This window comes from Myripristis murdjan, chromosome 21, assembly GCF_902150065.1.
Source record: "Myripristis murdjan chromosome 21, fMyrMur1.1, whole genome shotgun sequence".
NCBI lineage: Eukaryota > Metazoa > Chordata > Actinopteri > Holocentriformes > Holocentridae > Myripristis > Myripristis murdjan.
Genome location: NC_044000.1, coordinates 24,477,728 through 24,493,294, shown reverse-complemented (window position 1 = coordinate 24,493,294; position 15,567 = coordinate 24,477,728). Strand labels below are relative to the sequence as shown.

The 15,567-nt window shown below is 43.6% G+C and overlaps 1 protein-coding gene across 1 annotated transcript in view; it reads right to left on the bottom strand.

The window, feature by feature from the left end:
* Window positions 1-15,567, bottom strand: part of adcy5 (adenylate cyclase 5) — a 102,187-nt gene that overhangs the window by 19,978 nt on the left and 66,642 nt on the right. Inside the window, exons 6-9 of the mRNA XM_030081333.1 lie at window positions 12,657-12,815; window positions 12,344-12,485; window positions 9,030-9,167; window positions 1,616-1,638 (exon numbers count right to left, since the gene is read on the bottom strand). Coding sequence (XP_029937193.1) covers window positions 1,616-1,638; window positions 9,030-9,167; window positions 12,344-12,485; window positions 12,657-12,815 — 462 coding nt within the window. The remainder of the gene's footprint in view (window positions 1-1,615; window positions 1,639-9,029; window positions 9,168-12,343; window positions 12,486-12,656; window positions 12,816-15,567) is intronic.

Sequence of the window (15,567 nt, the reverse complement as noted above, 5' to 3'; positions counted from 1 at the left end):
CCTGGAGCGGATCCTGTCAACATCCACGCTTCATCTTGGTGTGCTGTCAATATGAGCTTCCAGATCCGTGGAGGTGGATACCTGGGAGGAGCGCCGGCTCACGGCTTCACCGCTGACGGCTACAGGCCACGATCACTGACAGCCTTTGGGTTTGGTACATGCAGTCTGATGGCTGTGATCACACCACCTGATAGAGCGACACACTGCCATCCTTAACTATTAGTACCACATTAGGCGGGGATGGACATTAACACACTGTCGGTATTGGCTGATTTCAGCTTTACAGATATTAGTAGTGGCTCAGTGTGATTTTCACTGTTGATATCTGACTGCTTATAAAGTGGACAACTATGTGACCTATTTTTCTAGTAGTATATCATTTCATACAACTGGAAAATTAGCAACACTAAAACTGACTTTTTTTTTGGTAAATCATCACTAGGCTACTTGTATCGAGCACATCATTTTCTATGTTGACCTTTATTTGGTTTCTATCTTATCTTAGTTCATTTTAATTAATTTATCTTATTTTTATTCTATTTAGACACTTCTCGTTTTGCATTCAATTTTTTTTGCTGTCTTGTTTTACTGTAAGATGTGACCAATCTCTGCCACAAGTAGTTCCATCAGGATTAATGTTTTGATTATATGCTATTTTATTCATTTACATAGAAGGTGAACAAAATAGGTGAGCACGCACAGCCGTGGTGCTTAAAGCCCTTCGTAAATAAATTTCACATCCTGGGTGTGGCTAGTTAAGAAAACTGTATTAGCATCTTGGTGTATTAAAAGACGGACCTGGACTGTGTTAAAAGCTCAACAAAAAACAGACAACAGGTGAGCGTCTGTGCTTCTCTGTACTTGCCACTAAATCAGTCTAATAATGCGTGTACATCTTCTCTTAGCAGGGAAACCACAACTCTCTGCAAACATGTCATTAGGTTATCAGTTGTCCCTGATGGATGATTAATGTTGATGTTAATGTTTACTAAAAGTGAGAGGACAGTGTGCAGGAGCATCTTTCTCTTTCTGGACCGTTTCTCTCACATGCCTGTCTATAAAGCTGCATTGGTGTGTGTAAGTTTTTAAAGATTTTGGTATAAAATCTTTGTTTTCCACAGGACACATGTTTTTTGGCGGGCTATGAGTGATATGAGAATGCAGTTTTTTGATGAACTGGGTACCAGGCAGGGGCGAGCTCCTCAGCAAATGTCATTAAAAATAAAGACGAGATGTCATCCGTTCTCAAATGTTATAAAGTGATCTCGTAGCTGCCACCTGACTCAGTAACATGCTGGATCTCCAGTGAACTCATGCAGCCAAGTCTTATTTCTCCAACTGTGAGTAAAAGTCACTAAGTTCATGGGCTTTCAGCTAATTGTCTATGGAGCTGCTGCATTTCCTAACAGGGTTCATGGTTGTTATTGATTTCACCGTATCTTACAGTTCAACAGAGTTCATTCAGAGTGCGTTTCCATTAGTTCTCTGTATGTATTTGAGCCCTCTACAAAGATCACAATTGTTCATAAAGGCGGATCACCAGCTTGTCAGATGAAACGATATGAGGAAGGATGGATGGAGGGCAGAACAATGTTGGGGTGCAGGTGGTACTCACTTGTCCTTAGGGTCTTCAAAGCCCTGGGAAGCAGAAGAAAGAAGGAAAAAAAAGAGCAAAAAGAAGACAGTGTGAGCTGTAATTGATAATATCTGTGGTTCAACAGCAACACTTTGGGCCTACTGGTTTTCACAGATGACATTTTATTCTTTCCCCGACTCTCACAATCAGCTGGATGAGAGATCACTCGAGGTCATTGGGCTGCTTTATACCAATATGCTCTACATGTACCAGTCGAATCTGGGATACCTTTTAGAAATAAAATCTGTCTGGGCAAAGAAATGTTGTTTAGCATCAACTTGCACTTATACAAGGACTACAATCGTGATTCCATCTGTAATGAGGTGCAAAAGTCTCTTTTTTTTTAAATTAATTTTGCAAGGTTTAGTCTACCTTGGTGATAAACTTTTAAAACCCTACCTCTAAACTTTTTTTTTTTTTTTTTTTTTTGTAAGACATCAGAATTTTCCATTTCAGCCAGCACTTCCTCCCTGGATTTGATTGCACAAAACCTTGTTCCATTTTGCAATCACAATCAAATTTCATGCTTGTTGTACAAATTGAGAATTGCATCTCTTCAAGGCTTGATGAAAGAATGACTAGTTTTAACCCACAACACGATATGAAATAGCAGGTGGAAAGTGAACCGGCTGCGTCTGGAAGCAAGTGAGATGAATGACAAAAAAAAACAAAAAAAAAAAATCCAAACAGGTGTCTGCTAAAAAAAGGAAGCCATTTGCATAAAACTGGGCTGAAGATTGGCACCTCTGGATTTTTGTCTTCCTGCCTCATGTCGTAAGGCTCTCAGCTCAGCATGTCCAGAAACAAAGACCACGTTGAGAAAAAAAAAAAAAAAGACTATCAGGTGCAGTCTGTTTCTGTGGCGTTCTCTCACAGAGCTCTTTATGTCTTAAGAGCGAGGAAAGAGGCGAGGGAATGTACACGTGACACCAAGGAGAACGAGATGAAAAGGGAGGAGGTTCGAGTATTGACAGGGTTCAACGAGAGGCGAGGAGGGGCGGACTAGTTTCAATCTTTCTCTTCTTACTTTCCCCTCCTCCCTCTCTTTCTATCTCTCTAACAAGAACAGACTAATAGGAGTGTCTGTGAAAGTGTTCATTACGGTGTGACTCAGGTTAATTACACCAGCAGGGCTGTGCTGCACGGCCACTGAATGTCATGCACACGAGATGAGCTGAGGCGTTGAATCGCGTCTCACTGGTGCCCTCTTGTGCATCAACATGGTAACTTCAATGCTGATGACACAGGGGTTTTCAAACTTTTTCATGTTCCAGACTGTCAAGCTCACTGTAATTATTCCCTTATATTCTGATTTTTTTTTTTTTTTTCAGATTTAAGATTACCTTAAGAGTAAGAGAATTTTTTTCCCGCATACTGTATGACAATTTTCATTCATTCATTCATCCATTTTCCAAGACGTTTATCCTAATTAGTGTCACAAGAATGTCAAACACATTCTGTATCCGATGATTGCAATGCTTTACTGAACCTATACACTCAGTGAAAACCTTGGGATCCCGACAAGAGTTTGAGGTCACTTTCTGTGGATTTGAAAAAAGCTCAGCTGTGAAGCAAAGACAAACTTAACCCTGGGCGGGGTTGAGTTTGTCTGCCTCTTCGCAAAAGGAAAAAATTGAAAAACAAAAACACGACAATGCCAGCTTGTGCTTTTTGCTGGCCGAGTAATGTTTTCCCACTTGATGAAGCACCGCTCAGCGTTTGGGGGGGCTCCACCTTTTCTCCCCTTCTTCGTGACATATCAGACCAGAGAAATAAATAGCAGGATAGGAAAGTGCACCGGTACACAGCCGGACACCTCATAAGTCATTTATAGTCCGCTGCTCAGCCCTGTCTGTCTCTGGATAGAGAGAACATGGTCCAGAGAGGATAACCATCCATACAAACCCTGTTTCCCCTGTCTCTCTTCCTCCCTCTCACACTTTCTCTTATTCCCAGTCAAATAAAAATTCTCTCTCATGCCCGCTGTCTGTCTCCCTCACTCTGTCTCTGCTGCTTACTTTATCTTTGGAGGCTGCTGGGTGATTTATGAGAAATACCGAGATATCAAGAGAGATAGGTAGAGAATAAGAGAGGATGGGACAAAAAAAAAGACCTAAAGCAAACATGAAGTCAAGACCGTCAATGCCTCGGTGAACTCGGAAAGACTGACTAGGAGCTTTGTGAATCAAAGTCAAGACAACGCAGAGATGCCCTGCCAACTCCGGCAAGGCACTCATTTGATATCAAGGGAAAGGTGGTGGCGCTGTAATGGCGACAGGTGTAGTAATATTCTGCCCTGTGGAAAGACAACATGTTTAAATGCTCCCTGCTGCTGTGGCTGGCGTGGCTCCTGTGGAAAATCAAACTAGCACCAACTGCACCAGCGGAACCAAACGGGATTGGGATTATCCGCTACACATGGGAAAATCTACTGCCGCTCCAGGGAGACCACCCGTCACAGACACGATACGGATGTTCTGATTTAATAATAAGATCCCACAAGCAAAAACAGGACTACCAGCAGCCTAGCTCAAAGAGGGAGCGGGTCAGGAGAGGAGGAGTGAGGCACAGGCTCAAAATACTCAACGGCAAGCTGACATGCCCACGTAAGATCGCTGTGAAAGAAACTTGATGAACTCCAGGCAAGCACAACATACCAGTAAGCAAACAAGGAAGTAAATCTCATTTGCATGATGATTGCCGACTCAGAACTTCTCTAAGATGGCTTTGGCTTTGGAGTACTGCTTAGACTACACCGTGACTGCAACATCAGCGGGAAGAAGCATGGGGGTGGGTTACATGTTTACCTGCATGAAGCGTGGTGTAGAACTGGGAGTCATATTTTAAACTTGATATCAAACTGCTTTCTGTAAATTTTAGAGCGAGATATCTACCCCATGAATTTGGCCAGCTGTGGTCGCCAACTCAACAAGGTACTCCCAAGATATCAGAAATATACAACGTGCCACCAGACGAATCAAGACCTCTGCGACGGCAACATGACAAACACAGATCATGTAAGAAAGTCCCCCCTGAAAAACACACTTAATCTGAAGAAAAAAGCCTTCACCTCGGGCAACAGGACTTAGGCCAAACTCGTTCAGGTGAGGTTAAAAAGAGTTTATAAAGAGCAGGTAGAGAGGCTCTTCCAGGAGGGCAAAGCCAGGGACGCCTGGAAATGTGTTAAGACACTGGCTGGCCGCCCAAATTACTGAACCCCATCCTACCTCAGACTGGAAACAGACAGGAATGTGTGGACTTTGCAGAGAGCCTGAACATCTTTACTGCAGGAAAGGTAGGAACTGACCTCCAACCTCTTGTCGAAGGCACTTACTAACACCAACACAAAGTTTCACCTAGGGGATGTTGAAGATTGAGAATAAATCCCGATAAAACTCCAGGTTTTGACAGTCTTAGTGGATGTCTGTTGAAGGTTTGTCATACTGTAGGCAGCAGGTCTTCTGCAATCACTTCAACCGCCACTTCATACCAGCCATGTGAAAATCTTCCATCATCTGTCCAGTCCCCAAGAAAAGCAACCCCATCTGCAAAAATGATGATCGCCCTGTAGCCTTAACATCACTGATGATGAAGAGCTTTGAACGTCTCTACCTCAGTGACAGAGGGAGGTTTGTGGGCTCTGAGACCCACTCCAGGTTGCCTACAATCAGTAGAGACATGTAGATGATGCAGCGCTGATTCTACTGCACCACACACACAGAGGAACTACCTGAACTACCTGAAGCTAAATCCACGCAAAACCAAGGACAACCCACTGCCCCGATTCTGGAGGTAAATGGACAGATAATGAAGCAACTTGAGGAGTTTAAATATCTTGGAACTCAGATCGATCACAAGCTCATGTTTAAGACCAATGTTGAGCTGATACTCTTCAAGGGGAGGAGGTCCCGGGTCCAGCCATCAGTCCTGCAGGCTTTCCACACTGACCTTCAACATCACGGCAGGGTTCAGAGTGATGAGCACTATCAACCTGAAGCCCCTCAACAGGATTATTAAGATCATCAGGCGGGAACAGGCGGCCATTCAGCAGCATCCGTAAGAAAGAGACGGTAAGGCCTCACAAATAAGATGAAGACACCACACACACCTTCAACAGCTACAACAATCTCATGCCCCCCGGATGCTGATACAGATCCCCCAGAACCAGAGGGGCCACATCTAGTTTCGTACCTGCTGCCATCCGTTTACTGAACTCTTAACCTTCCCCATCAGCGAATTTCCTTTGGGATGAATAAAGTATCTATCTATCTATCATCTCCGCCTGTTCCCTTCAGGGATAGCGGACTGATGAACAGCCCCTCTCCCCCCCTCCAACGTCTTTTATGTATCATAGCTGCACTCAATGATTAACTAATCAAGGCCATGGCAGCGCTACGACTGTCTGTGACTGTTGCATTTGTCTTATTTGTCCACTGCGCAAATGAAGTTCCACACGGAAAATAAAGTCATTTGAATTGAACCGAGGACAAAATGCCATGGCCACCGAGAGAATGTCAGGGCCGGTAATTGAATGTACTGATACAGGAAGACAAGACTCCCACTCCCTTTTCCCTTGTCTCAGCCGTCCTGTTCTCTGGGCGCTCGCTAAGACTACGTTCGACTCTCTCGGTGGGAGAGGAGAGGAGAGCATTTCTGAACATACATAATCAACAGTCCAAACATGCATCTGGCAGGCCGGAGAGTTGGAGGGGCAAAATCACCACTGACGCATGACCAGCTGGAAGCCAGATTCAGTTAATCTATTGATATTAATTCTGTCAGTTTCATAATTCAGCAGACTATGGCAGGGCAAAATCAAATATCCCAACATCTTTGACTGAATACATTGATTTCTCATATTTTACTGATATTGTAGGGATGACTTCGTAAGGTATTTATACACAAGACTTTTGATAAACAGTCGTATGTAATGTGGATATGATGACCAAGCAGGTCACAGAACAGTCCAATAAGTTAATAAAACTGCATTCCTTTACTGTAATGCAGCCTTTGCAACCAGGAAAAACAACACTAATGTCATAATACTTATCTTGATACTATGATATCCAAAATATGCAGTCTCATACACTACATGGGCAAAACTATGTGGACATGTGAACACTACACCAGTGGAATAAGGGCTGCTTCTCATTGTTCAGACTCTGCCCTTTAATTCCAGTAAAGGGAAATCTAGGCCATGAAGACGTGGTTTACTGAGTCTGGTGTGGAAGAAGTTGACTGGCCTGCACAGAGCCCAGCCCTGAACCACTGAACTCCTCTGGGATGAATCAAAACGGTGACTCTGAGTCAGACCCCACCACCCAACATCAGTGCCTGACCTCAGTGATGCTCCTGTGTCTGAATGGGAGCAAATCCCAGCAGCCATGGTCCACAATCTAGTGGAAATCCTGCCCACAAGAGTGGAGGCTGTTATAGCAGCAAAGGGGAGGACTAGTTTAGATTAGTTTAGATTAGTGCTCAGGCTTTTGAACATGGGGTGTCTCATGATGTTTATATATCATCGACATAGCTCAGCCCTACATCAGACTAAAACAATCCACATATCCAACACTGCAGACTGCAATTTCTCACTTTGTAGTTGCATGTTTAGGCTGGCTAGGCCACCGTTGTTGCCTTCTAACAGCAAATGTAAAAGCTTTATGGACTATTTATGGGTTTTAATCACGCCTGGGTTATATAATTTTTTTTTATATAAAAATGTCACAGATTATTACTTTAAGTTGAAGCACTTACCACAGAAATTATTGTTATTAGGCCTGGCCTTTGCCAAATTTACACGTATAATGGTTATGCTGAAGTCAGAAAATGAGCCATAATGAGGCATACGATTTCAAATTTTAAAATCGAATGTCCTGGAAAAAGACAGACAGACAGCATTACAGAGAGAGAGAGAGAGAGAGAGAGAGAGAGGTGGTGGGTGGGCAGATGATAAAAGGGTAAACAAAAGACAACCCTCTGTATGTGTGTGTGTGTGTGTGTGTGTGTGTGTGTGTGTGGTGTGTGGGTGCATCCATTCACAGAGTGAGTCACTGTTTGCAGGGCTGGCTCAGCAGGGAGAGGTAAATAAAGATGAAACTCAATATAGTCACACCGCTCTGTTAATGCCATGCCACCGCTGTCATTTCAAGCCTTCCCTCATGCTGCCTAAAGCGAATTCACCCCTGGAGAGTTTGGGCAACGCGTGTAACCCCCCCCTCCCCCCACCACACACATCCCCGCCACCCTGCTCGGGAGGTTGAGGGGTGACAGTTTGTTTTGGCACTCGGTTCATCATAGCTGCCCACATTTTGTTGTGGTGTCCTGTGAGCCTCTCAGAGCCAGGGAAAGCTGCGGCAGGAGGGGCCACCGCTGCTGCCTTCCAACCCACTGACACGAGCAACACTGCAGACCTCCAGAGGGCTTATGGGTATTGGCATCATCACCACACGAGAGCTGAGAGGAGGTACTGGACGGATAATCGCTTGCCTGTGAAATGACCTTCTATCTTGACAAATGTGTGCTTGGATATCTTAAGTTCCTCACTAACTTTATGACGAATGGTAAATGTGTAAAGGAACAGTTTCTGTGTGATTGGGCGAGGTTTCCAGTCTTGTGCGATCTTTCCTATCTCCCTTCACCCTATCATGTAATGAGGCCTTGTTTTGTGAAGCTCAAATTGTCACAGGTTTACATGTGAAAAGCTCAACAGCTCTTTCTAAAAACAATGACAATAGCAAGGAACCATTTCCTGCCGAAGAGCTCTTGCAAACCACATTAATCTACCTCTAATTCATACTCATTAGGGATGGATAAATAACCCAAATAACACAGGAAAAGTATCTGGATGAAAAGATAGACTGCACTGAGAGTAGGTGGCAAAATACCTTTTTCCCCACTTACTATCTGTTTCTTTAATTTCTGAAAAATTATCACCAAATTAGCACCATTTCTTAACCTAAAACTGCTGCAAAAACACCAAATTCATCTTGATTGAGCTTTCATTAGGTAATTCATGTAATACTACAGAATAAATTATCATACTGTAATAGCTGTGGTAAAAGCAGTGTGTCAGTGTAGTGAGTGAAAAATTCAAAATGAAAGACCTGCTGAAATGTTTTTGACTGAAAAACATGCAACACCCTTTGGATTGAGCCAGGCAGACGTGTGTTTTTGAGCTTCCAGCTTCTCTGTCTTATTAGGTGGTATGCTGTATATTTTATAAACTGGAGCTCATATGTTACTTCAGAGAAACAAAGACCAAAGCCCATCAGAGGAGCCTCAGATTCCTCATGGAAACTCTTCGCTCCTACTGTGGCAGGGGAAATCTGTGACAGTCTAACGGCATCTACCAGTCCAACTCTCAGGACTGCTGGGTTCAGCTCTGGATCCTCACCATCCTCTTCATCTCCTTGGAGACCTGGTTCCCCCCCAGGTGGTTGTAGAAGGGCCTGTCGGTCCAGTGGCCTGTGTTGTGAGTGACAGAGTTTGTCCTCTGGCGGTTCATTTTGGCTATCATGGCCTTCTCCTCTTTCTGCAAGGGACAAAAGTAAGGTGTAGTGTGTTAGTACAATCAAAATGCAGTTGAATATCAAACAAAGTGGCTAAAAAACACCGACACGGACATAATGGACTGACACTTTTCTGTCCTGTGGTTTCCTGGCGTTCTCCTGACTGCTGCACGAAAACTATGATTGAAAAAAGCTGTGTATTTTAGGATTAATGTGTTTTTTAAAACGTGTTCGTGCATGGCTATTACGTTTCACACAAATCTCCTCATTTTGTAAAGGATGGGCTGGCGGAAGCTAAAACTTTGTATATCTCGATTTTGACCAGATCACAGTTAGACCATCAAGTTGGAGGTCAAAATCCTTCTTTAATGCCCTTCTCAGGAGCTTCAAACCTTGAAATGTTTTCCATGATGACAGCTCCACCAGTTTGAAATAGTTTTGTAGTCTACGCCAAGCTTAATGCCAGAGCTTTGTAAAAGTTCAATCCGACATGTGTCATTCCTCATAAGCTAAACTGTAGCAGTGATAGTGCCTGGGCCAGACATCGCCCTCCCACTGGGGCTACGCATGGTAAAAATGTACACTCACATATTGAAGCTTTATAGCAGAGTTTCAGGAGCAGGACCAACCACAGCTCAACTGCACCACTTTGGTGTTCCTATAAATACCCACCATACCCTAATAAACCCTAATAAATCTTTTACACTCCTCTGGTTGACGGTGTGCTCCTTGCTTGTGAATGTAAATGTGCTTATAACACTGGGAGGAGGGTTGGATCAAAGCATCCACCACATGAGCATATGCATTTTCCTCAGCAAACATAAATCAGATCTGTTTCAGGTGGTGTTCAAACATGATATGCAGAGACAGCGCTCCCGAGTGTCTCTTTTACTGATCTGCGGTGGAACGGCACGCTGATCCTTGAAGGTATTCTTTCAAATAAAAAAGGTACACAGGCTAGGTAAAAAAAAAAAAAAAAAAAAAAAAATGCAAAATAAGTCATCACTTCTCCACAGTCTCTCATTTCACGCAACAGCATGAGGGGCAAACTGAGAATTAAAACATCTCAAAAGATTACAGGCACAGCGCTCCCCTCCCTGGAGGACGTTTACCACCAGAGAGTGTGCAGGCGTGCCCAAAGCATCGCAGAGGAGCTCACCCACAGCGTGCACTCTTCACACTCCTGCCGTCGGGCAGGCAGTACCTCCAGCCTACCAGACAGCTTTTTTCCCCAGGCTGTGAGGCTGCTGAATACCCTCACTGCCATGCTGTTTTTTTTTTTTTTGTTTATATATATATGTTTAATTGTTGCTTTAATTTTTATTTATCTATTTGATTTTATACCTGGCAATCAGAGGGGACTGTAATGTAAGAATTTCATTGTGAAGTGCAGCTTGCCTCTCTGTGCATATGACTAAAGCCTTTGAATCCCTGAATCCTTGAAATAGAAAATCACTTCACATGATATGCTATCTGTAGTCACAGCTTGTGATACCGCTGGAGGACACAGGCATCTGATAAAAGCAGAACAGTCATAAACAAACTGCAGCTCATGCAATGAAGCAGGAATGAACTCATTTCTCACTGGCGCACAGTTTGCATGTGAAGGATTCCCACAGTTTATAAATGATGATATATGAGCAATATGAACTGGCTGCAGCCTGTCCTTATCTTGAAATATGGCTCCATAAGTAATAACACTCTGGTTTTGAACTTAGGTTTACAGATAAAAAAAAGTGTTTATGAAAATATATTGTATCAAAAATGTCACATTTTTATCTTTGAAATAAATTAACATTCAGGCCCAACCTTCCCTTAATCCCATTTGGCAAAGAGCTACGAAGAGTATTGCTGTCGCCTCATCCTTCAGGGGTGTTTTCACAGGAAGGCAGAGCAAAGGCCACACTGCCTTGTTGTGTTCTTTTGAGCCACAGAGCTGCTGATACGTCTTGCTCGTGAGGCCACAGTTGCATTTGTAAGTTGGTGTGTTTATCTGTGCAGTAACAAGGTCAAGAATGGGCGACCATGTGCAAAGGAGAGTCTTCAAGCTGTCATTGGTACAATTCCCCCTTTACAGATCCCAATAATCTTGAACGGTACATCCTGTAGGTGCATGAGCCTCATCCTCTCCTCCCATGACACCCACAATGAACCACAGATGGTTGCAGAAATATCCTTCATGAATATTGATGTGCAAGTAAATGTGTTTGTCATTTCATTCTGTTTGTGTAAGAACATGGCCAAGTTGAGGCAAGACAAAGAGAAATTTTCCCCAGCGGAGAAGACATCTGTTGAGTAACAACATGACACAGCAGCAATTAATACTGCCACCTCCGAGAGCGGAACCCTTCATGACAAACAAGAAAAAAAACAGTTCATATAAATGGTGACACCAAGAAAGGCATCAGTGCCATAGGCAGGGCCCAGCGGTCACCACAGTTCTCTCCACTCACGCCTCAATAACTGGGGAAACTAACTTGTGGCCTTGTGCCAGACAAAGATAATAACACCAACATGGCGTTAGATTGATGGCATTTATGACGACTGCAATTCACACTCATTTGATCGACTAATAAAACACACAGTAGACTGAGAAGGGACTAGAGAAGTGTGTGTTATTCTGATTTCGGCACCCAGACAAACACTCTATTTCTCTATTTTATTTTAAAGATCTAAGTGCATGGTGTGAAGAGTGTGGCCCAAGTGCCTTTAGGGGTGCGTCCAAGTCAACTTTTGCTGTTTTAACAGCAGAAAAAAGGGTCACTGCACCGGGCACATGGTTCAAAAGCGCTGTACTTAGTCTCTTAGTTAATCGTGGTTGTGTTCTGGGTGTAACGTGTAATAAATCAATGTGAGTGCTGTCTTCCATTCCCTTTAAATCCAGGTGTGATTGCACCTTGGCAGATTGCTATAATAATGGTGGATTTGCTTGTGCGTGAAGTGAAAAAAAAAAAAAAAAAAAAAAAAAAAAAAAGCTTCTGATTTGGAAGTGGCCGATGGCACATTTACAAATGAGCTGATTCCACTCATTAGCACACCTTCAACCAGAGAGGAGGAATTAATCAGTGAAATAAACTGGTGTAATGCTTGGTTGGAATGAAAACCTGCATGCTCCAGCGCCCTCTGTGGCACAGGGTTGCCCGTCGCTGGTTTCAGCAGCACATTAGGAGCAAAATGGAACAAATCGAGAGAGCCGTACCCTTTTCTGGCTGCAGCCCACGATGAGGTAGGTTTCTATGTTGTGCTTCTTCAGGTAGACATTTCTTTCTCCCCCTGCACCCGGCTCCACGTCATAGTCTCCATTCAGATAATTCAGGGTGGCCTTGGTGATATGTATTCGTCTGGAACATCAGCAACACACACACATACACACACACACACAGATCCAAAAGCACTTAAGATGACGAGTTTTCATTCTTCACTGATGTTCAAGTCTATTTCTACCGAGCAACACATTCAGGATGTGACTGGCGTGCTGTTATTAGAGAGGCATCACGACTGGACGGACGTACCCAGCCTTGCCGCCGGCCTCCATTTGATTGGCGAGTGTGACGTCGTTGGACCAGACGTCAAACTGCCACTTCCGGAGTCCCAGCACCCCACAATGCACCCTGCCGCTGTGGATGCCCACTCGCATGTTCACGTTCACCCCCGTTACCTCCCGTACCAGCCTGCAATAAAACACACCAGCACAACAGTCGATCAGATCAAATTATGCTTTAAAAATGGCAAACTGCAAGATTTGTGAAGTTTTCATGGGTTGAATCTAGAGACTGAATCACTATTGCATTATTATTACAGCAGTCAGCGAGAGAAAGGAGCAAAATGGACATTTCTTTTTATATAAACATATTCAATTATTTCTCCTGTGACCAAGAGGTGAAAGTTTGTTTGCATCTTTTTTGCTGTCAAGTGGGACTAATATATTGGGACACAGGTCATGGTGTGTAGCCATGGCAACAGAATGACAGCAAGACTAATGATGGGAGGAATCACCTGAACGGAAAAAGGCAGGAAAAGGACATTCTGCTGTACATCTCCCATCGCTGAAACCCCTTTAATGCAGCTTCGCCCAAGGGAAATCTGTGCTTTTGTGTGGTCTTTTTAATTAGATAATAGCTGCATACTTAGACAATGCTGTAACTGGACTGAATCTCAGGACCACCTCGGCGTTTATCTCACAGCATCAGGGTCCTGTTTCACTTTTGTGTTCCCACCAGGCGAGGAGTCACTGTGCTGCTGCCATAACTTGTTTTTACACTATTAAATCCACGCAAAAGGTCCCAACCTCGGTGAGTTACAACTTTAAATTTAGGTTGGATTAAAAAAAAAAAAAAAAAAAATGCATCACATGTAGAGGGGATATTGCCAGTGGCGGGGAAAGCACAGATGCATAACAGCTGCTATGGCTTAGACACCTGAGGCACTGTTGACAGAACAGTGACAGTCACAGTCCCACACACACACACACACACACACACACACACACACAGAAAGCTGAGAGTGGTGCAAAGGAGCAGCTCAGTCCTAAGGGCAATGGAAGATGGACAGATCTCATCGTTCACACCACAAATCAGTGTGTCAGTGAGTGTTGAGCCTTAAACTGCAACTGTAACTGAACTAGATACATCTTTTCACCCATAAAGTTGTGTATTACACACACACACACACACATATACACACACTTCCTTCAGCAAGCATAGCAAGACCAAAGAGTCTCACGCTGAAAAAAAGTGAAATGAGGTCAAGATGAATGAATATAAACAAATTGTCACCGCTGTCCTTCACAAATGCTTATTCTTCGACATTCAGTGGTCATGGAAAAAGACAAGCGTTACTCTTAATTAACTGTGGGCCTGATTTGCAGGGCTTTTCTATTTACAGAAACAAACAGCATCTCTCCTTGATTTACCAAGGAGCTGCAGTGAAGATTTGTGCTGGTGTAATTAAAAGAGTGTTATCTCAAAGCTGGAACCATGCAACATTGGAAATGCGCTTCCTTCCTCCTCCGTTTTTTTACGCACGGACACGGTGTGGATACGTGCATGAACGCGGCTAAATTCAGACACTGCAGCGACGCAAAAATCGCACGTTCGATGAATCCGGCCCTGCTGTAGGACACAAATCTTCAAACTCCCTCGCTCATGAGGAGGCCACTGAGGAGGCGGGGAGCATTGCAACAGAGAACTTCCAAGATGATAAACAGGCCCTCTTTTCAAAGCAAGACAGAGCTGACACAAAATGTCAGACACTGGAAGAAGCTATGAAACAAAACGAGAAGGAGACGTCCTCCCTCAAGGAACATTTAAGCATTCAGAGGAGGGAAAATTCCAGTCTTGCCACCAGATCACTCATCCAGTTGCTTCATGCACGCCTGAAATCTCTCCACTCGCAGTGCTCCAAGCAGCAGAGAGGTTCGACTAAAGAGAAAACTATGATGAAGGACATGGCAAAGAAAATGTAGAGAGATCTCAGAGAGGTGCAGGACAAACGGAGGGAAGAGAAAAAATTAAGGGGTGCAGAAAATGAGTATCTGGCTCATTGCTTAGCTGCACACCTGTCTGCAGCTGAGAGGCAGAGGGAAGAGATTGAGGAGGCAGAGGAAATCGCACTGAAGAACTTCCAGGTTGAGAGACTGGCCCTCCTCTCAGACAAAGACAACTGAAGCTGAGCTGAAGCAAAATGGCAGGTAATGAAGTGTTTAAAGAAAAAGATAATGAAATCGCTCATGGAATCCAGAGGGAGGAGAACGAGACGAGTCTTGCTGAGGAGGACAGAGAGTGACAAAACTGGACTGAGGAGAAGAAAAACGCATGGAAAGAAAGAGAGAAGAGTCCAAGGGAGCCCTTCTGGAGGACAGCAGTCAGGACAAGACAACAGTGACGGAGAAGAAACAGCCATTTAAAGATCGTGCAATTACCAAGATTTATTATATTTTTATTTGATTAATAGTAAGCCTACATGTCTTTGGAAATAGGGATGCAATAATTGTGAAAATCTGGGGTGATACAGATAGCAAGGTTTAAAATAACAATGTGGCTGAAACCAATATTTTTTTTAAGCTTAACTGTTTTAGTCTTTTGACTTTTAGGCCTTCATTATACTATCTCCGAATGAGCACAAATTCAGCCATACAAATTTATGAAACAATCTTTAATATAACCTATAAAACTGCCTATTCAAGATTTTGCAAGATTACATTTGAACACATCATGATGACATAATTTATCTTTGCACGATACTCATTTTTACTGATCAGACCTTGAACGCATCATAGTGTCACTCAATGCAGCCACTAGTGATAACGAGGAGCCGGCAGCAGTGTGGGTAAGACCACAGCTCAGTGAGGAGTCCCGAGTGTCGGGTAATCATGACCCTGTTCTCACTCGGACTCAGATATCGATCCTCGTCCCTCTGCAGTCC